Source organism: Pristis pectinata, chromosome 6 (genome assembly GCF_009764475.1).
Source record: "Pristis pectinata isolate sPriPec2 chromosome 6, sPriPec2.1.pri, whole genome shotgun sequence".
In the NCBI taxonomy this organism is placed as follows: domain Eukaryota; kingdom Metazoa; phylum Chordata; class Chondrichthyes; order Rhinopristiformes; family Pristidae; genus Pristis; species Pristis pectinata.
In genome coordinates, this window is record NC_067410.1 from 76,858,863 (window position 1) to 76,882,779 (window position 23,917).

The following is a 23,917-nucleotide window of genomic DNA, read 5'->3' on the forward strand; positions in this document are numbered from 1 at the left end:
CAGTGGAAGTAGTATATACAGCTTTATGCAGAAAATATGTAGATTGTGAGGAATATTCAATCCTATGTGTCAAGATTCTTAAAAATGGAAGAACAGGGGATTCTACAGTTCAGATCATTAAAGTAAGAGATCCAACAAAAACAAACATAATAAAAAATATGGAATTACTTGTTTCTTATTCAAGAATATAAAAGGAAGCAGGGATTGTGGATGTACCCCAAGGTCCTTCTGTTCATCAACACACCCTAGGGCCCTACATGTTACTGTGTTTGGCCACTTACTTACCCTCTCAAAGTGCATCACGTCACACTCATCAGGATTAAATTCCTTTTGCCCCATTCACCCAACTTCCCTGCTGATCTACATCATGCCTTAGCCTTAGACAACCTTATTTACCATCTGCGGCACTGCTGATTTTCATATCATCTGCGACACTGCTGATTTTCATATCATCTGCAGACTTACTGATCATGCTTCCTAACTATATAATTGAGATTCTCAAAATAACAGCAGGTTAAGCAAGTTTTGAAAACAGTTAGCAATAGGTAAAAGGCTCAGGATTAGAAAAATGAAGAAGGAATTCTTAATTTCTTCCCTCATGCACATTTATTACAATGCATTCTGCAGCTCAGGAAAAAGTGCCCCCTACTGGCATTCAATTCCCAATCTTTCTTGCGTGAGGCAAAAATCCATCATCATATTCCATTGAATCACTTGTTGTATATTGATTCTTGTACTCTGACTGTAGTATGGATATTTGTAAATTTTCTTAAATTTTACAATCGGAATAGGGAAGTTAAGATTTGACAGGGTTTCATCATGTTTTCCTGACATGGTCCAGCCCCACCATCAAAGCAATAAATCTGATTGTTGGTCTGGATTTATGTTGCATTTCAGTAAATTATCAGGGAGGGCTCACTACTGTGTTGCCATTTGTACTTGTTGAATTTGTTTCATTTTAAAAAGGCTTGTTGAATGTGCTGCTGATTTAGCACTGAAAACTAAATTTTAGTCTCTTCAATGGAAGTTAGTTTCTTTCTCTACTGAGCAAGAAAATGATCATGAACATAATTGAAGGCCTACTGCAATGAATTGCAGTCAAGTGAAGTTCGAAGTGAGGGGGGTGTTTTATCAGAAGTAATGGAGTTTAAAATGGGAGTTATAGCAAGAGCCTTACTGGAATGGTTCCAACTTAATCCAATATACCTACAATTATCATTGCAGTAGTCAAACTTGTCAAAGGCATTTTGTGAACCTTCACGGGCACATTATATTTATTTTTAAAACGAGTAATTGATTAATGACCATCATCTTTCAGGCAACATAAAATTAAATTAAATGTAGCCCAAAGGTTCAGCACTCAGTGGTACATGCTTCAATGCAATGAAGACTAGTTAATGACAGAACTATTGGTCAGGCAGGATGAATCATTTCATGAATGGGCTTGGTCTTGACACTTCTATTTGCTAGAAGATGGAAGGTATACCAAGTGGAAATGCAAAATAAGTCAAGCTCTATTTATTTATGCTCTGCTTTTACTAATGCTTGTCAATTTGATGAAGAGGTGACCCACAGAACCATGGTTTAGTTGACAGAATGTCACAAGGCATACAGCACACGCTGTAGGACAATTACACTGGACAAGGGAAGATCTTTTATTTATAGAATCATAAAAAAAAATTTTACTTAAGAGGCAGCTATTCAGCCTCTTTGTCTACACTGGTTGAAAAAGAGCTTCCCAGTCTAAACCCACCTTCGGCCTTGCAGATCATGGCTCTTCTGCTGTACATCCTCATACTTTTAAATGCGGTGAGGGTTTTCTGCCTCCATTATCTTTTCACACGGTGAATTCTAGACCCCCATCACCCATTGGATGAGCTTTTTCTACCATATCTTCCCTCTAATCCTTCTACCAATTACTTTAATTGCATGTTCTTTGTTTGTTGATCCATCTGTTAAAGAAACAGATCCTTCCTATTTACTTTGAATTGGCCCCTTATAATATTATATATAACAGCTAAGTCTCTCCTCAACTGCCTCAGTTCTAAAGGAAACAACCCCAGCCTATTCAATCTTCCCTTATACCTACAATGTTCTCATAAATATCTGCATTCTCTCCATTGCAATCACTTTTGTTGCAGTGATTAGAGCTGTATGCTGTAGTCACACTGTGGGTTTAACTAGCATAAACTTCCTGCTCTCATATCCTATACTTCAGTTAATAAGATTCAGCATCCAGTATGGCTTTTACCCACCGTATGAACCTGTCCTACTATATCTAAGGATCTGTGGACATAAATGCTCTGGCCTTGTTTCCCTTCACACCTCTTGGTATCCTCCCATTTATTGTGCATCTCTGTGTTTTCCTGAACTTGCCCAAATGCATTACTTTTATGGATTGAATTTCATTTGCTGTTTTTCTGCTCAACTGACCAGACCATCTACATGAGAAGGACAGAACTCTCAACTCAGTATCCCGAGGTATAGAATTTTCAAGTGAGACTTGTAAAAGAGAAGGTGGCATTGCATTTTAGTCAAGGAATGCATTATTTCAGTATTGAGCGAGGATATCCTAGAATGCTCCCTAAATGAGCCTTATGGGTAGAGATTAAGAACAAAAAGGGTGTTGTCACTTTCCTGGGGGTGTATTCCAAAGCACCTAACAGCAGGAGGTAAAGGAACAAATACAACAAAAGAACTGTAGGCAACTAACAGAGATGCGATTAAAAATAGGGTTATAGTAACAGGGGATTTTGATTTCCTAAATTTTAACTGGGATTTCCTTAGCATAAAAGGCTTGGGGGGAGGGGGGATGTTTGAGGTGTATCCAGAGTAGCTTTTTGACACAGTATGTAGATAGACCAATGAAGGAATGAGCATTACTGGACCTTGTCTTGGAGAATATAGCCGGTCAACTGGAGGGAGTGTCGGTCAGGGAGTATTTTGGAGATAGTGACCATAACTCCATATATTTCAAAATGGTTATGGAAAGAGAAAGGGACAGTCCAAGAATAAGGGAGTTAAACTTGGGTGGGGGGGGGCGGTGGAGGAGAAGAAGGCCAATTTCATTAAAATAAGACAGAATCTGGCAAAAGTAGACTGGAAGCATTGACTTGCATGTAATTAACTCTGCACAGTGGGAAGTATTTAAAGGGGAGGCATCGAGAGTTCAGGACCTGTGAGAGTGAAAGCCAAGGACAACAAGTGTAAGGAACCCTGGATATTGAGGGATAACGAGGGTTGGATAAAGAGTAAAAAGAAAGCATATAGCTGGTATAGAGATCTAAGTCAGGAAGCCCTTCAAGAGTATAAAAAGTCTAGGGTGACGCTGAAAAAGAAAATTAGGAAGGCAAAGAAGGGTCATGAAATATCACTGGCAGACAGGATTAAGGTAAATCCAAAGGTGTTTTATAAGAACGTTAAGGACAAAAGAATGACCAGGGAAAGAACAGGATCCATTAGGGACAACGAGGGCAATCTGGTAGAACCAGAAGGTATAGGCGAGATCTTTTCATCAGTATTCACAAGGGAATTGGACTTCATAGTTGGAGAACTCAGTGAAGGGGAAGATGAAATTCTAGTGCAAGTCACCGTAAATGAAGAAGAGGTATTCGATGCCTTAGTGGGCTTAAAAACGGATAATCCCCAGGACTGGATAAGATTTATCCCAGGCTACTATGGGAAGCAGGAGAAGAGATTGCAGTGGCTCTGGCTGAGATTTTTAAAGTGAGGTACTGGATGACTGGGGCATGGCAAATGTGGTCCTCATTTTCAAGAAGGGCAGCAGGGTAAAACTTGGCAATTATAGACTTGTGAGTCTAACATTAGTAGTAGGGAAATTATTGGAAATAATTCTGAGGGATAAGATTAATGATCTCCTGGAAAGTCAGGGACTCATCAGAGATGGCCAGCATGGTTTTGTCAAGTGCAGATTTTGTCTGACCAACCTGATTGAAATTTTTTGGAAAATAACTTAGTGTATCGATGAGGACAGTGTAGTAGATATAGTTTACAGTGAGGCCTTTGACAAGGCCCCACAAGGAAGACTTGCCTTGGTCCACGGCAAATTAAATCCAAAATTCGCTTGTTCCACCAGGGTTGGTGTTGGGATCCTTGCTGTTTGAAATATATGTGAATGACTTGGATGTAAATGTAGGAAGCATGATCAGTAAGTTTGTAGATGACAGAAAGATTGGTGGAGTTGTTGACAGTGTTGGAGAGTAGACTTGGGCTACAGGATGATGTCAATGTGTTGGTGAAATGGGCTGAGAAATGGCTGATGGTGTTTAATCCTGATAAACATGAGGTGATGCATTTTTGGAGTATGAGGTTAGCATGAATGGTGGGGTCCGAGGGAGTATCAAAACACAAAGCGACCATGGTGTGTAAGTCCAAACATCCTTGAAGGTAGCAGCACAGATAGACAACATGGTTAAGAAGGCATGTGGGTTACCAGCCTTCATTAGTTGGGGCATTGAATACAAGAAGAGCGAGTTTATGCTCCGACTTTATAAAACATCAGTCAGCCCTCAGCTGGGAGTACTGTGTTCAGTTCTGGTCACCACATGCAAGTGCAAGATGTGATAGTGCTGGAGAGAGTGCAGAGCAGTTTCACCAGGATATTGCATGAGATGGAGCATTTCAGTTATGAAGAGAGCGTGGAGAGCCTAGGTCTACATTCCCAGGACAGGAGGAGGTTAAGAGAGGACATGATTGAGGTATATAAAATTATGAGGGTAGAGGACTGTTTTTGTGATTGGATGCTTGTGACTGGTGATGTCCCACCAGGGTTGGTGCTGGGATCCTTGATGTTTGTAAGGAAGAATAGACTGCAAGAAATGTTTCCCTTTATCAGAGACGAATAAACCTAGAGGACACAGATTTAGGGTAAGGGGTTAGAGATTTAGAGGGGATCTGAGGGGCACCTATTTCATCCAGAACATGGTGAGTACCTTGAATGCACTGCCTGAGAGAGCAGTGGAAGGACAGTCACTAAAAGAATTTAATAAATGTCTGGATGACCACTTAAATCACCTAGGCATAGAAGACTACAGAACAAGTTCTGGAAGATGGGATTAATACAGATGAGTGCCCACTGGTCAGTGTGAATGTGGTGAACCGAATGGACTGTTTCCATGTTATATAACTCTATGATTCTACGTACTTATAGTCTAAGGCCAAGTGGTCAATTTTTGTCATCTACTATCTTTTGTCACGTTTTCTACCTACAAGTCTAAATCAATAACAAAAATTAGGAAAAGGGAAGTAGTACTGAACCCTGTTTAACTCCACTGATGATATCCTTCTAGCTACAGAAACCCTCTTTAATGATTACCCTTTGCTACTAGTCACTGACCAGTTTTGGATCCAATTTGTTACCCTCCCATGGATCCCTTGGGCTTTCATTTTTTTGTTGACCAACTTGCAATGTGGAACTTTGCCAATGTTCTGCTAATAATCCATGAAGACAACATCATGTGCACGGATCTTACTTGATACCTCTTCAAAAGAAAAACAACCAAATTAGGCAGGCAGGGCCTTCCCTCAACAAATAAAATCAAAAAAATACTGCAGGTGCTGGAAATGTGAAATAAAAACAAAATGCTAGAAAAACTCAGCAGGTCAGGCAGCATCTGTGGAAAAAGAAACAGAATTAATGTTTCAGGATGAAGACCCTTCAGAACTGAGAAAGAGAGAAAGCAAGTAAGTTAATCTAGGTGGCAGGAAAGGTGGAGAAGGGCAATGGGTGGGACATAGGGAAAGTCTGTAACACGGTGAAATGATGTAGCCATTGAACGGACAGTTAAACTCCTTTGGCTGTGTAATGTGTTGCTAACACTTCCCTTAACAAATCCTTGCCGACCACCTGAATAACCTGCTTTCTAAATGAAGATATGTACTCTCCCTCAGAGTTGATTCCAGTAATTAATCCACAGTGAAAGTTAAGCTGATTGGTTTATGATTACTCTGCTTGTCCCTCTCCTTCTTGCCTTCTACCCCTACTAAAACAATGGTACAACATCAGAATCCTTCAATCCTTCACTACCTCTTCTGTAGCTAGGGAGCATCAGAGCCTCTGCAATTTCCTCCCTCCTTTGAATAGCCGGAGATGAATTTCATCCAGGTCTGTTGATTTATCCACTTTCAAAGATATTAAACTTCTTGATATGTTCTCTTTGACTATTTTATACCATCCAATATTTTATACTACTTAACTACAACATCATCCCCTCTTCAGTAAAGGCAGCTGTGAAGTATTCATTAAGAACCTTACCCACATTCTCTGCCTCCACATAAAAGTATCCCTTTTTGCTGCCTTGCCCTGCAAGGACCTCAGCATCTGAAGACTCAAGATTTAGCAGCCCCACCTTTTGTTCTTACAGAAAGATGTTTATCCTTAAACCCTTGAATCTCCTTCTAGCTGTTTCCATCCCACTTCTGCTAAATCACATCTCAGCCTAGTAAGCTTGGTCATCTCCCGATTTAGAATCTTTGCTCCCATTTTCTCTTTGTCCCTTTCCTCCTCTTAGGCAGCTTATCAGGATTGAGGATGACTTCCACTCCCAATTTTGAGGGTTCCAAGACGGCTGATGTGGGAGTCATAGAATCTCCCACTGAAGGGCCAATGGTGAGGTGATGCTCTACTTCTGCCCGTAATGCAGAGCCTCATCGTGCTCCTGATACATGATGTTTAGGCTCTCAATGCTATACCAAGTGCTTCTTCACCATAATGATAAGATATCTTTATTAGTCAGATGTACATTGAAACACAAAGTGAAATGCATCTTTTTGCATAGAGTGTTCTCTAGGGGCAGCCCGCAAGTGTCACCACGATTCCAGCGCCAACATAGCATAGCCGCAACTTCCTAACCCGTACGTCTTTGGAACGTGGGAGGAAACCAGGGCACCTGGAGGAAACCCACGTGAGACAGAGATTCACAGGAGTCAATGGAGATGTTTGTATTAAAACAGGACTTGGGTTCTTTTGGGTTCCTTTCGAACAACAGAATCAATTATGAAAGACACCACAATTCCACAAAAAGTTTGAGTAACTTTATTTAACACAACTAAAAACAATTAAAATACAAAGGAAACTACAGCTCTAACCACAAATCTAATCTAAACCAAATTAAAAGAAACAAGACCAAAAACCCAAACTCTCTCACTTAACACTTCCCTGGTAAAATCGAGTTCACGTTTGCAAGCAGTTCTCAGTGACACTCATCAGCATCCAGTATTTAGCAACGCTGTGCTCTCTGCCAGGAGCCCCGGGGTACTTCAACAAGACACATGAAGGGTCTTAACAATCGCCAGGCATTGGCTGCGAACCAACCCATAGAGAAGCTCTGAAGGACTCTCTTGTGGGGCGCATCTTTATAGTCAAGGAGGGCATTGTGCCCTGTTTGGTCCTAGCACACCAAAGGATTCCACACCTTTGCTAAACCTTCCCGTTGTTTTCGAGAGTCTCATCATCATTAGTGCAGAAAAATTCCACTGTTAATGAACAGATAAAAATTCCGATCTGCTAGAGGGCGGGTGACTCCATGAGTGTGTTGCCGAGAAAGGTTTGTGACAAACTCAAACAAAGCCCTGGGATCTTATCTGATGGGGCAAATTAACACTCCCCATTGTCTCGCTTGGCTGAAACAGACCCTGATTTTTTTTTATTCCAGAATAAATTTTATTCATACTAAAAGACAAACTATATACAATAATAAAACAGTGCAAGCCTTTACATTCTTGTACAGATCAATCATTAGTGTTACCTTTTTACCCTGATTGTTTTGCAAAGCTGCCCGTTTAACTGCACCCGATTAATGCTTGTGGCTACCTTCCACATTTATGTCTTGCTGTTTCACACAGTTTCAGTAATTCCTGGGAAAATCAAATAGTCCTAGCAGAGAAAGATGCTTCTTTTAACCCTTTAGTTACATCTAGCCATCGGTAGCTGTTTTTCATCTTACCGCAATGTTACATTTCTTCTAGGAGGCTTTGAGCACATCCTTGAGTCTTTTCCTCTTCCCATGACAGAGCTCTCAGTCTCTCCCTTTTCATAACTATTGTAAAACCAACCACATTATGATTGCTACTACAAAAGTACACCCTTGGTAGCATAGCGGTTGGTGTTAAGCTATTACAGTGCCAGCAACCCGGGTTCAATTCCAGCTGCTGTCTGTAAGGAGTTTGTACGTTCTCCCGTGACTGCATGGGTTTCCTCCGGGTGCTCTGATTTCCTCCCACATTCCAAAGACGTATGGGTTAGGAAGTTGTGGGCATGCTATGTTGGTGCTGGAAGCGTGGCAACACTTGCGGGCTGCCCCCAGAACATTCTACGCAAAGATGCATTTCACTGTGTGTTTCAATGTACATGTGACTAATAAATATATCTTATATCTTACTGATATTCCTTTACCCTGCTCGTTCCCTAAAATTAAATTACACTTGCTCTGCCCTTTTTTTGGGCTTGCTAAACACTAACCAAAAAAAAGGTCTCCTGAATCCAATTTAGAAATCCTGTGTCCTCAATACCATTCACACTATTTCTCAGTTAATATTAGGGCGATTGAAGTCCCACACTGTTACTGTCCTCGAATTTTTGCACATGTCAGAAAGCCAACAACATATTTGCTCTTCTATTTCCCTTGGAATATCTGTCGTATGCTCCCTATGTGTTTGCCTTTATCTTTGTCCTTTAGCCTTCTTTCACAGTCCTACAAACACATTACCCCTTTTTACAGTTGTGCTTGTTTCTTTACCCAATATTGCCCAATACCTCTCTTTTTATCTCCTTATCTTGTATGAAAACTGTGTAACCAGAAAGGTTAAGATGTCAATCCTGCCCTCTTTAACCCCATGCTTTAGTAATACCTACAATTTATTTCCACATGTCCATGTGGGCCATATCTGCCTTATTTACCAAATTCCTTGTTTTAGGTACATAGCATTAAATACAGCCAGACTCCTTAATTATCTCATTAATTTTTCACTATTTCTGTCTTCCATTTCCAGCTCGGTATTCCTCACTTTTCAAACTTTGCTCAGCTTCCCATCTCGCTGCTAAATTAATTTAAACCCTCCCTGATAGCACTGCCAAAACTATCCAGCCCTGTGATGTGGAACCCATCTGGCCTATACAATTTTCCCCTTCCCCAGAACTAGTCCCAATTCTCCAGGAACCCTGCCCCTGCAGAATATTCAGCAGCTGCTCAGTAATATTCTCAATCCTGGAGCTAGTGAGGTAATGTACCAACCTAGAATCATACCTGTCACCAGAAACACTTCTCTGCTCATTGGCTATAGGATCCTCTACTACTATCGCTTGCAATCTTTCTCCTCCCACCCTATCCAGCTATAACAACCACAGTGCTGTGGTCTTGACATTGGCTGCACTCTGCAGAGGAAACAATTCCCCCCCCCCACCCCCACACACACTCAGAACCAAATAATGGTTGAAACATCCAGCCTCGCTTCTCCTGCACAGCACCACGAGGTACCTCCAGACTTGGCACAACACCCTCTGTGACCTACAGAGTGAAGCAACCCCTACACTGTCTTGTCAGTTATCGCTAGACCAAGTCCAAAACCTGTTCTCAATATAGTGAAGTTACTGCTGCACTGTATCATCAGACACCTCCAGACCAGGCTCAAAACGTGCAGATTGAAGCTTATCTTGAACACAGTGAAATCATCATCTATGACTCAGGCTCCAAAATTGACACAGGGTATGTATTCCATGGGTCTGATGCCTGTCATACTTCTAATTATTAGATTAACTTGCACAATAAAAATAAATGGGATTTAAAAGCAACCCAACCTTCAGCTTTTTTCCTTGTACTGACCACAGTAAGCCAATCACAGGTTTGCCTTTCTGTGATATCACATTTCATTTGTTTTCATTTCTCATTCTCTGCTTCTCTTTTTTATCTCGCTCATTTACTCCAGCTTTCTCCTGTCATTGTTTCCTGCTTTCTCTCCCAAGCACTCCTTGTTCCAGAACAGCATCTCTTCCAAATGCACCAAAATACTAAATTTAATACAGTACTCTATAAAACTGGACTTTGGGCTACTTTCATAATCACATAGACCAGAACACTTCTCATGGCTGCAGTGTGAGCTAACAACGTCAAAGTCAAATTCAATCTGCAAAGAGCAAGACCTTAAAAATGGCAATAAAATAAATCACCAAGTAACTGCTAGTTGATGGATAAATGTTGACCAGGTTTGAGACATTCTTGAGCTGTTTTTCAGGTAGTAGCTGTTGGTACTCAGGAAAAAATCCTTAAGATTAAAATCCCTGAAAATGGAAGGAGAATACAAGGTCAAATGGGGAAAAATGGAAGATCTATTTCTGATCTGACCTCTTATTGAATGGTGGAGCAGTTGAGTGGCCTACTCCTGCTCTTATTTCATGTTAATTGTTATGTTGTTCGTATGCACCTTGGGAGATTCCATCAGCCCTGATTTATGATACAAAACGTCAACCACCAACCATGAGGTCATCTCTGCCCTAGACAAGATTAGATCCCAAACCTATCCAGTTGAAATAATTGGTCTAAAGCTCACAGAGAAATACCAATTATATATTTTGTTAAAGACTTTGTTATGGCATTGTCTACCTCTTCTTGAACAGGTATAATGAAGATGCCTTCAGATTGCTGTTAGGTATGGTGTTCCAGTAAAATAGTGCAATTTGCTCCATCAACCAACATCGACTGTATCCGCAAGTAGAATAGGATATCTGTGCCAAAAAATCAAATAGATTGAGCTTGCAATTCCCGGCTAATTTTGCTGATTGTTATCTCTCTATATATTCATATTCAGTCTTCATTCACATTTTTCTACTCTTGGATCTGAGTAGATCCAATAACTCCTTTTTTGAAAGCTCTGTTGATATTTGGAGCATTGAACAGCTAAAGCAATCTGTAAGTTTAATTTTCAGTATTTTTCAAAAGTAAATGATTGATTATTCTTGATAAAAGCATATGTCAATTTCCCAATAGATTAGGTACTGGTTAGAGTCAGAGTTATACAGCATGGAAACAGGCACTTCGGCCCAACTGGTCCATGCCAACCAAGATGCTCATCTAAGCTAGTCCCATTTGCCAGCATTTGGCCCAAATCCCTCTAAACCTTTCCAATCCTGTCTTTTAAAAGTTGTTATTATACCTGCTTCAACCACTTCCTCTGGCAGCTGATTCCACATAGATACCACCCTTTGTGTAACAAAAAAGAGTTGCCCCTCAAGTTCCTACCAAATCTTGCCCCTCTCACCTTAAACCTATGTCCTCTAGTTCTTGATTCCCCAACTCTGGGGGGAAAAAAGACTGAGTGCATTCACGCTATCTATGGTTTTTCACCTTCCTGACTCAGTCTCAATTCAGTTATGGAATGAAAGAATCTCTCTGCTAGATGTAAGGGTTTAGGCAGCCAGAATCAAATTCATAATGAGCATAAAAATCTAGCCCAAGAAACAATCAAGCAGGCTTGAGTTTGGTTTTCTATTAACAACAACAAAACAACTGTCAACTGGGAAATATTCTTTGAGAGGTTGAAGTGTCGTTGAGATATGTTAATGGACAGTGTAGAAAAAGTATCGTAGGGCTATAACTGCAGCAGAACTTGGGACCTTGACAGCTGAGAGCACAGTCTCCAAAGTGGAATGATTAAATCAAGAAGCCACCTATTTTGGAGAGTTGAAACAGGACACAAACTTAGATTTTTTTTTCCCATAAACATACAGACTTTCATTAGGTTTAAGAACTGCATAGTAAAAAGAATACAAGTTTGCCATATTATCATTCTTTCTAGTTTAAAAGAAATAACATATCAAAAAATGGAAACTACACTGAACAGTCGTTATATATACACAAAACAACTATCTTTGCCTTATCTCGTGGCAGTATCCCATAGAGATCAGTGTTGAGAAATCTGTTATTTACTGTTTTCATTGATGATCTGCATGTTGATATTAGGAGAATAATCCACAATATTGCAGTTGATACCAAGGTATAAGCAAGAGTTCGGATAGTAGCAGATGCTTGATCACTGCAAGCACAGCAGGATATGCTGGGAGTCTGAGAAATTGTTTGGTCAATGCTTTGTAACTTAAGAAAGTGTAGTTTATGCATAGAAACCAAACCTGCATTTACCTTTGAGCGAAAATAATTAAACTTGGTGACAAATGAAGATATCTAGATGTTTAAGAGCATTTCTAAAATCCATAACAAAGGCCACGGTTTTGGAGTGCAGTCACAGGGAAATTGCTTGAAACAAAATATTATTTGATCATGGCTAAGCCTCAGTTAAAGCACAGTTGCCTCATTTTGTTGCCCTCTACTCATGGGCTAAATTGAGGCACTGGAGATGGAGTCGACGAAAGCCACAAGATTCATTCCCAGTTTTGTTCTCGGATAGATTCAATGAGCTAGATATCTATGCTGTCAGAAGCATGAAGATGGGATTTTTGACTGAATGTTTTGAATCAATTATTGTATATGTAGACTAATTATTTCAACTGAATAGATTAGGCCTCTGAACTTAACTGGCATAGATTTTATCTCATTGCAGATACAGGTAGTTTTGCTTTCTCACATGTTATCATGCATGAATGGGAAAGGTTTACAAGGTTATGGCCCAAATGTTAGCAAATGGGACTAGCCTGGATGGGCATCTTGGTGAGCATGGACCAATTGGGCCGAAGGGTCTGTTACCACGCTGTATGACTCTATGGCTCTATAACACGCATTTCCATAACGGGAATTGCTTATAATTCAGTTGATGGATTAGGGAACACTATTTGCATTATGCGGGCCGCGTTGCTTATTGTGCGACTGAAATTGGGGAAAACCTGTTTATATCGGTGCTTTTAAGGAACTACAGCCTATTCTGCTATAACAGAGCTTTCTATAATGCAAGGTTTCTTAGGAATGTAACTACCGCATTATAGCAGAACTATATGTAATGTGATTTACCTCCATCAGCCTTCAATGGTGGGATCAGAAAGAGTTTTTCTGGCTTTCCCACAATTGTACTTTTTGTTTATTCACCACCCCCTCCCCCTCTCTGTCTCTCTCTCTCTCTCTCTCTCTCTCTCTCAAGATTACATGGCTCCAGCTGGGCAGAAAATGAAAATGCATTTGGCATCAGACAGATCTTTAAATCTAATGCAATTATTTTACCTTTACTCTACAGATAGAATTACAATTAATTGAAGTTTTAAACTTGTGTCAACTATTTTATAGAATCCACTAGAATACAGATTCTAATGCAAACATTATACTACAGTACTACATGATTGAAATATTGAAAATATGTCAAATGTCATTAGGCTGATGACTCATCACAATCCAGTTATAAATAAGTAGTCTCTAACACCAGGTTGCAAAATGAATACTTTAAGAAATTTGCTTCTTTATGAAATGTTCAAATATGAATGAAAGCTAGTCAGATTTTGTAATCAGTTGGTCAGATTGGGAGCTGGTGGAGAGCTTTAAGTGATAGTGTCTGCCTTGGTTTGTTAAAAGCATGGAAATCTCCCGTCAACTGATCAAAGGATGAAATGGAACACAGAAGAGTACAGCACAGGAACAGGCCCTTTGGCTCACGATATTGTGCCAAACTAATTAAGCCAATGACACCTAATTAAACTAATCACTTCTGCCTGCACGGGGTCCATATCCCTTCATTCTCTGCATATTGATGTGCCTATCTAAGAGACTCTTCGTATCTGCCTCCACCACCAGCCCTGGTAGCACATTCCAGGCACCCACCACTCTCTGTGGTTAAAAGTATGCCACGTACCTTCTTTACAACCCTGTCAACTTGTGCGGCCACTTGCAGAGAGCTATGGACTTAGGCCTCAAGATCCCTTTGTTAGGGATCCTGCCATTAACTGTGCACCCTCCCTTTACATTTGATTTCCCAAAGTGCAACACCTCACACTTGCCCAGATTAAACTCCATCTGCCATTTCTCCACCCATATCTGCAACTGATCTTTTTCCCGCTGTATCCTTTGGCAATCTTCTACACTAGCCACAATACCACCAGTCTTTGTATCATCTACAAAGTTACTAACCCACACATCCACTTTTTCATCCAAGTCATTTAGATATATCACAAACAGCAGAATTCCCAGTATGGATCCCTGCAGAACACCACTAGTCATGGACCTTAAGCTAGTTTGAGACCCATTGAACACTACCCTTTGTTTTCACTGGGCAAGCCAATTCTGAATCCAAATGGCCAAGTCACCATGGATCCCGTGCATCTTAATGTTCTGATGAGCCTACCATGAGGGACCTTGTCGAATGCCTACTGAAATCCACGTGGACAATGTCCACTGCTCTACCTTCATTGATGACCTTCATCACCTCCTTGAAAAACTCAATCAAGTTAGTAAGACATTACCTGCCCCACACAAAACCATGTTGATTGTGCCTAATTAAGCCATGCTTTTCCAAATGTTCATAAATCCCATCCCTAAGAATCCTCTCCAATAGCTTCCCTGCCACTGACGTGAGACTCGCTGGTCTATAATTTCCAGGATTATCTCTATTTCCCTTCTTAAACAAAGGGACATTAGCTACTCGCCTGTCCTCCAAGACCTTGCCTGTGGCTGGAGAGAACACAGAGATCTTGGTCAAGCCTCCAGCAATTTCATGTCTTGCCTCTCTCAATAACCTGGGGTTTATTCCATCAGGCCCTGGGGACTTGAACATCTTAATGTTCCTCAAGAGACCCAACATCACCTCTTCTATCTCAAAATGCCCGAACATATTAGTATGCCTCAGTACAAGTGTCAATAATAAACTAATACTAATACCAATACCAATTCAGTACATTTACTCATTGAGCCCTCATAGTTCCCCATTTTCTTACTGCGTTAAGGGGCATTTTATTCTCTGAAAATAATTTAAATTTTATTTTAAAAATGCTATGACAGAATCATAATCCCAATTCATTATTTCTATCATGTGGAAAATAAGAACATTAATGTAAAAAGAAAGTAGTTACCCTGCTTGGAATTTTTTATGTATAAATTTCTTTATAATTTGTTGAACTTCTAGTATTACAATGAATTAATTCTGCCGACAAAAATACCAGTAAAAGAATTAGGGTTTCTTTAAGATGGATTTATACATAATTTGGAAGGCAGTTGTAACATAATCAGAAGCACTATTTTGTATGTTTAAATATGTGACTTGTAGAATTTAAATTTTTTTGTAGTGTGCTTGTCATTAAATTTCACTAGAATAAATGGTTGCGTTACCAAAAACTTTGCAAATGCATTTTGTCAATTTGACAAAGAAATACAAGGCAATTGGTATTAACATTTTATTTTCAGTTCTATTGACATGGAAGAGCAGTTTTGGGGGAAAAAATTGTGGCACTGGTGTTATAAATTGACTCTTCCATTTATTCATCAGGTTTAAATGAAGAGTTGGTCCAGCTTCTACTCATTAGGGATGAGCTACACATGGAACAGGATGCTATGCTGGTGGATATAGAAGACCTTACCAGGTTAGTACTAGGTCTGAAGATGAATGAATGACTGGCTTCCTTTTTCTTGCAACAGTTTCAACTGGACAGCTGTGTACTTCCCCAGTGGACCATATAGCGTTTTTTGACAATTTTTCTCACTGGATTCATATGTATTTTCCCTGAAACAATTTCATCCTTTTTTTAAAAAAAAAGCTAACCATACTTAGCTAACCATCATTGTTAGAAATCTGTCATGCAAAGAAGTCCCCTGCTGAACATTCAAGGCTAGCTTGTTTATACTGAAACAAAAACAAAAACTGTGGTGGGTTTAGATATACAAGTGTTCTTTCTGTGAAATGGAATGCTTTTAAAACTTGCCGATGGATTTCTGAAAAATGTAAAACCTGTGCAACAAATTCGATAGAGCTGTTGATTTTCCCTGAGCCCAGGAGATGTGTAGGAATGTGCCTCAGCTCTCTACTGGACAACATTGATTTCAGGTATTATGAGGCAACAAAAGCATGCATGCATGTTATTTTGGAACCCCAATTGCCTGCAGCCAAACCAGTATCTGATTCCAGGGTTGTCCCCCAACCATACGTCCTTGTTAGAGTCAGACTGGTGAACTGCCAGTTTTCTCTCTGCACTCAGGTGTATCTATCTAATTTAACTACATCCACTCCATTGTTTATACTACCTCAGCTTCCATTGACTTATTAAGATAATTTGATCCGCAACATCTTACACTCTATATAACTTGACTGTTCTCAGATCCAATCTGTCAGGCTTTTCCTGAGAGAGAACCTCCATGCCACATGCCACTCAGTCATTCATTTTAGCAGCTGACTTTACTGTGCTGACAGGGCCAACACTTCACATCAAATCTTCTCTCTTCTTCCCTACCTATGTATAAGCTCTCTTCATATCTATATGGCTTTCTATCCAAACTTCAAATAGTATGAATGGAAAGACAAACACACCTCAAAGGCTGAAGTATTCCAACCAATGGTGAATGCCTGTGGTCAATTACAATTTCCAAGTGTGGACTACCTTGTCCTGTTGTAAAGGAAGAATCAGTATTCTATTCACTTTGCACATTTAACCTAAGAAGTCAACATATGGTCACAATCTGACCAGCCAAATTACACCATGCACAGTCTGCCAGTTTGGATTTGCAGAACTTTAAAATACTTAATACAGTAAAACTCCATTAATTCTCTATCTGATTATTTCAGAAAACACAATGGTTCATTATCTGGCTCACTGGAGCCAGATGCTCCTCAAAACTTCATTGGTTCACTGGAAAAATTATTATACTACTATGTAAAATATATTTAAAAAATCATTAATTGGAAGTGTGTTGGAGGATTAATTGGAATAGCATCTAACTGATCAAGTAGCAAAACTATTAAATCACTTGGAAATATTTTCTTAAATCTATCCTTCGACAACACATACGACGTGTTCCTGTCCAGGCCCATAGCTTCCATCTTGAGCAATCTTTCTCTGTATAAGCACTAGATTAAGATATTATGTGCTCAGCACCAAGAGTTTATCAGTGTAAGAACATAAGAAATAGGAGCAGGAGGAGGCCATCTGGCCCATTGAGCCTGCTCTGCCATTCAATAAGATCATGGCTGATCTGGCTGTGGACTCCTCCACCTACCTGCCTTTTCCTCATAACCCTTAATTCCCCTACAATGCAAAAATCTATCTAACTGTATCTTAAATATATTTAATGAGGTAGCTTCTACTGCTTCCCTGGGCAGAGAATTCCACAGATTCACTACTCTCTGGGAAAAGCAGTTTCTCCTCCTCTCCATTCTAAATCTACTCTCCCGTATCTTGAGGTTATGTCCCCTAGTTCTAGTTTCACCTACCAGTGGAAACGACTTTCTTATCTATCCCTTTCATAATTTTTCCATAAGATCCCCTCTCATTCTTCTGAATTCCAGTGAGTATAGTCCCAGGCGACTCAATCTCTCCTCATAGACTAACCCCCTCATCTCCGGAATCAACCCGGTGAACCTCCTCTGCACTGCCTCCAAAACTAGTATATGGTTTCTCAAGTAAAGAAGACCAGAACTGCACGCAGGACTCCAGGTGTGGCCTCACCAATACCCTTTACAGTTGCAGCATAACCTCCCTGCTCTTAAATTCAATCCCTCTAGCAATGAAGGCCAACATTCCATTTGCCTTCTTGATAACCTGTTGCACCTGCAAACCAATCTTTTCCAATTCATGCGTGAGCACTCCTATGTCCCTCTGTACAACAGCATGCTGCAGTCTTTCACCATTTAAATAATAATCTGATCATCTATTTTTCCTTCCAAAGTGGATGACCTTGCATTTACCAACGTTATACTCCATCTGCCAGACCCTTGCACATTCACTTAGCCTATCTACATCTCTCTGCAGCCTCTCCACATCCTTTGCGCAATTTGCTCTCCCAAATCATTAATGTATTTCATGAACAGTTGCGGGCCCGGCACCGACCCCTGCGGCACTCTGCTCACCACTGATTGTCAACCAGAGAAACACCCATTTATCCCAACTCTCTGCCTTCTATTGGTTAACCAGTCCACTATCCATGCTAATACATTATCCCTAACTCCATCCATCTTTAGTTTATGGATGTCTTTTATGTGGCACCTTATCGAACACCTTCTGGAAATCCAAGTGGACAACATCCACCTGTTCCCCTCTATCCACTGCGCTCATTATATCCTCAAAGAACTCCAGTAAGTTTGTTAAACAGGACCTGCCCTTCCTGAATCCATGCTGCTTCTGCCTGATGAAACCACTTCTAGCCAGATGTCTCGCTTTTTCTTCCTTAGTGATAGCTTCAAACATTTTCCAGACGACAGACTTTAAGCTAACTGACCTGCCTTTTGCGTACATCCTTTTTTAAACCATGGCATGACATTCACTGTCTTCCAATCTGCTGGAAGCTGCCCAGAGTCCAGAGAATTTTGGTAAATTATCACAAACACCTCTACTATAACTTCTGCCATTTTTTTCAGTACCCTGGATACATTTCATCAGGACCAGTGGAATTGTCTACCTTTAGGCCCTCTAGATTGCTCATCACTACCTCTTTAGTGATAGTGATTGTATTGAGGTCCTCACCTCCCATCGCATCCATAACATCTCTCTTTGGCATGTTAGACTTACCCTCCACTGTGAAGGCCGACACAAAATAGTCATTCAAAGCCTCGGCCATTTCCTCATTACCTAATATTAATTCCCCATTCTCATCTTCCAAGGGGCCTGTGTTCACTTTAGCCAGCCTTTACCGCTTTATATAAACACTTTTGCTATCTGTTTTTACATCTTGTGCTAGTTTACTTTCGTAATCTATCTTCCCTTTCCTTATTGCTTGCTGAGTGGTTCTTTGTTACTTTTTAAAGTTTTCCCAATCTTCCAGTTTCCCACTACTCTTAATGACTTTGTATGCATGAGCTTTTAATTTGATGCCGCCTTTTATTTCCTTAGTATCCAAGGCTGGCTCTCACCGCCCTTACTGTCCTTGCTTTTAATTGGAATAGATTTTTGTTGAGCACTGTGGAAAACCTCTTTGAAAGTCTTCCAGTGTTCCTTAACTGTCCCACCATATAGCCTGAGTTCTCATTCTACGCAAGCCAACTCTTCCCCCATCTCATTGTAGTCTCCATTGTTTAGGCATAATACACTGTTTTTAGATCGAACTATTGCACCCTCCATTTATGAGAAATTCAATCATACTTGATCACTCTTTCCAAGAGGATTCCTAACTACAAGATCATTAATCTTACCTGTCTCATTGCACAGGACCAGATCTAAGATAGCATTTTCCCTTGTAGGTTCACTAACATGCTGTTCACAGATGCATTCTATGAAGTGCTCCTCAAGACTGCCTTGACCAACTTGATTTGCCCAATCTATGTGCAAGTTAAAGTCCCCCATGACAACTGTCATTCCATTCTTACATGCATCAGATATTTCTTGGTTTACTGCCTGTGCCACTGTAATGTTATTATTTGGTGGCCTACAGACAACTGCCACCAGTGATTTTTTTCCCTTTGCTGTTCCTAATCTCTACCCAGATGGACTCAACATTCTGCTCCTTAGATCTTGTATCATCACTCACTATCGCCCTGATCTCATCCTTTTAATTAAGAATGAGATCAGGGCGCTACCCCACCTCCCTTACCTTCCTGCCTATCCTTCTGTTTTACTTGATACCCTTAGATATTTAATTCCTAATCATCTCCACCCTGCGACCACGTTTCTATAATGGCCACGAAATCATACCTCTTTGTACTGATATGTGCCACAAGTTCACTAACCTTGTTTCAAATACTACAGGCATTCAGATAAAGTGCCCTTACACTCATTGTCCTTTAGAATCTAGTAACCTAGTGAGAAATTGCAAGTAGCTTCTTTGTGCTAAGTGGCTAGCCTTTCAGCTTTGCTGTCATTGCTAATGACTCATCAGCTCCAATCAGCTGGACACTACAAAATGAAATAATATTAGGATAATATCTTTGAATGGTCCAAAGAAAAATGCTTTGACTTTGTAACATCAAATGAGATTACTTAAAATTTGCATAATGTTCTAATCCTACTGTGGTGGTCTCCCTCCCTCCTTCCCCTCCCTCTTGTACATCCATGAATTCTTTTGCACAACTCTTGCTAACTGACCATCTGAACCATTAGCAATAATGCAAATGGAGAGCCCAACGGTCAGGTTCAGGTCCCAATTATGTCAGCAGTCACTGGGTGAATTGCTGACATTTCCCCCAAAATCCAGGCCACTAACTCAGCTCTGCTCTGGTTATTCCCTTAGATGTAGTTTGTCTTTACTGTCCGATATTGACATGTTATGATACAACTAGATAAAACTTCTATATCAAGTGAATTGGCCTGATGTGCTGTTATTTATGTATAAATGATAGAGAAACTTTATGCAAGGTGCAATGTGGTCAAATGCCACTTTTCAGAAGGTCCTATCTGACATGCTGCCACACCTGTGGCTTTGTGAAAATGCCTTTATTCTATCCCAGGCTACTATGGGAGGCAAGGGAGGGGATTGCTGACAGAAATTTCTGCTGGTCACAGGTGAAGTGCCAGATGACTAGAGGTCACCAAATGTGGTCCCTTTATTCAGGAGGGCTGTGAATTTAATGTAAATAGTAGTGGACTTATTAGGATACATTCTAAACTTGGTAAGTTAGGAAATTGATGGTCAACATGTTTTTGTTAGGGCGAGATCTTCTCTGACCAATGTAATTGATTTTTTGTTTGAAGTAATAACAAGTATATTAATGAGAGCAGTGCATTTAATGTAGTCTACATGGACTTGCACAAAGTCTTGGACAAGATCCCATGTGGAAGACTAGTACAAAAGGGATCCAGGGAAAGTCGACAAATTGGAACCCTATGAGCAGTGTTGTAGCATAGGGATTACTGCTGAGACCCCTACTCTATTATATGCAATAACAATTTGGATGTGAATGTAATCACAGATGACATGAAAATTGGTGTTGTTGATAGGAAAGGAGGGTAGTCTTAGGCTACAGAACGATACTTGACAAGTTGAGATGATTCATTTTGGGAGAACTAATAAGTCTAGGACATTCACAGTGACTGGTAGTGCCCTGAAGGTTGGAGCATAGGTGATTAAGGAGATATGCAGAATACTTGCTTTCATTAGCTAGGGCATAAATGTATCATAACAGGGAGGTTATGATACAACTTTATGAAGCTTGTTTAAGTACTTCTAGAATATCACATGCAGTTGTGGTTGCCACACTTTAGGAAGGATGTGATTGCACTGAAGGAGATATTGCTTGGGATAGAGCATTTTAAGTTATGAGGATAGACTGGAGCGGAGGAGGCTGATGCAGTACCTGACTGAGGTACACAAAATATGAGGGGTATAAATAGGTTTGACAGTAATAAACTTTTCTCCATAAAACCAGAATGCAATGGTTTAAGGTAAGGAATATGATGTTTAGAGGCGATCTGAGTAAGAATTTTTTTCACACATAGAATGGTTGGAATCTGGAACTAACTGCCTGAAGGGGTGGTGGAGGCAGACACTCCCTTATCTTTTAAAAAAATATCTAAATGAGCACTTGAATCAAAAAGGCAGAAAAGGTTATGGGCCAAGTGCTGGAAAATGGGATGAGTTATCGATGGGTACTTGATGGTTGGCATGAACATAAAACAGTACAGCACAGGAACGGGCCTATGAAGTTGTGCAGAATTAATTAAGCCAATGACACCTAATTAAACTAATCCCTTTTACCTGCACATGGTCCATATCCCTCCATTCTCTGCATATTCATGTGCCTAAGAGCCTCTTAAACACCTCTATCATATCTGCTGGTGGGCTGAAGGGCCTCTTTCTGTGCTTTATGGCTCTGTTGATCTGTAATGAATAGCAGTTTCACTGACTTGGTCCAAGGCTTACTCAGATCTCAAAGGCCATTCTGGCCCATTTCTAAGCAGCCTCGGTGTCCCAACTGTGCCCTTCCATTTTATTTTATCCTGCAAGTAGGTAAGGAGTTGGTAATTTAACTGCTGATCTTCATCATGTCCAAGGATCGGCAAAGAGAACAGTTAATTAAGCCAAGTTTGGGACCTCATAAAACTAACTTCCTTTTTTGAATTGAGTACAGTGAGCCTGAAAGTTTTTTGTCACTGACCTGAAGACTCACCACCTGCAACAGACTGCTAATCTCCTTTGGCATCCATCACTCAAGCCCTAGCTACAAATTTTGATCTTCTTAATTCTTTTAAAGACCTTTCATAAAAACATTTCAAAGTGTATAATATTCCCAAAACGTGACATTACATTGGTGAAACCTTTGACTTCTCTTTTCCATTCTACAGACATGCTGAAAGTCAGCAAAAGCACATGGCAGAGAAAACAACAACCAAGTGAAACTGAGAAACCTCCTACAAGCAATGAGACTGGAGGAAAAAAAGCTAGATTTTACTTTGCTTCTGTGGTTGTAAAATGCTGACGCTCAAGATGGTGCACTTCAAGAAAATCAGTGTTAGTCATTGGTACTGTTTGAAGCTTTATGTCCAGTGATTGGCCTATGCTTCCTGTATAATTTATTTTAATATGATTACATTTGTCACTGAGTTGTATCAGGCATTTCAGTAAAATGTTGGTAACTGATATGCAAAACTAGTAAAACAGCAGGATTGGAAGATATATAAAGTAGTTAAGAGCAGCTAACTTCTGACTCCTTGGATTTTAGTTAAACAGTATTTTACCATGGGCCTCTTTTTATTCTTCACAGATGGTAGTTTTAAACAAATGAACTTTATTTAAAGGTGCTATTAAAGTCAAAGAATACATGCCTGCCTTGTAGTGAAGTTGTAGCTATTGGTGATTAGATCACAAACAGGTTTTCAACATTTTGTAAATGTTGATTAACTGATAACCATTTTAAAGTGTGTTAATATAATTTTAGTCAACTGGATTCAGAAATGTTATCTGGAAATGTTATGTACAAATATGTAAAATAAAAAAATAAAATTTGTTTCCTATGATATACTTATATTAATCTTGCTCCATATTCTATTGAAGTTTAATACTAATTGTTAAAATGGGGTGAAAGAATATTAAGGCATACCTCAAGCAATTTTGATCTGTAACAGTCAACTATGATTGGCTTACTGAAAATAGACTACAGGTCCTCTCTAGGTCAGGAACACCCAAATTATGTACAGCCCATACATACAAGCAAGCATTTGGGAGACTAGCAGTATGGATACGCTGGCTGCTTCGGAGCTGCAGGCATCTTCTGCCGCCTGGGAACTCAGTTTGCAGCCATATTTCCAACTTGCAAACTGTTGGGGTTACAAACAGTTTACAGGAATGAAATCTTACCGTAACCTGGGGAGGATCTGTGTATTTATCCTTTTAGAAACAGCACATGATCTGTCCATCAGCAAAGTATTACATTGAAGAATTCTTAATAGCTGCTTTCTGAAGAATAGAATACACAATTACAATTCTGATGTTCTATCCTAATGCTTTCTGAACAATTTTTCAGCCCATCAATCCCATTCCCCTGCTTTCACTATAGGCCAGCATTTTCCCTCAAAAGTCTGTGGGATTCTCTTTCAAAAGCCCCGATTGGCTATTTCCATCACTCTTACAGACACTGAGTTCTAGCTCATGAACATATTCTGCATTAGAAAGGTGTAGTTTTTGCCTCTTGCTTTAAATCTGTGTCCCCTGGCCTACTAATGAGAACGGCTTCCCTCTACTTACCCTCTGAACCGGTTGTGGCCTTGTACACCATTTCCAAATTTCATCTCAACCTCCAGTTTGAACTCATTTCTTTCCCAAATACCTCCAGACAATGGGACTCTTTACTCTTAACCTTTCCTCTTTCAGTCTTCAATGTTTTTATAATAAAAAGGTCCTGC

The 23,917-nt window shown here is 40.0% G+C and overlaps 1 protein-coding gene across 5 annotated transcripts in view; it reads left to right on the forward strand.

The window, feature by feature from the left end:
• schip1 (schwannomin interacting protein 1) overlaps positions 1-23,029 on the forward strand; it is a 495,227-nt gene extending 472,198 nt beyond the window's left edge. For all 5 annotated transcript variants that reach the window (XM_052018692.1, XM_052018693.1, XM_052018696.1 and 2 more), the window contains 2 exons: positions 15,427-15,520; positions 22,361-23,029. In XM_052018692.1, the coding sequence (XP_051874652.1) occupies positions 15,427-15,520; positions 22,361-22,412 (146 nt within the window). In that variant the 3' untranslated portion in view covers positions 22,413-23,029. The remainder of the gene's footprint in view (positions 1-15,426; positions 15,521-22,360) is intronic.
• Positions 23,030-23,917: the final 888 nt, after the last annotated feature.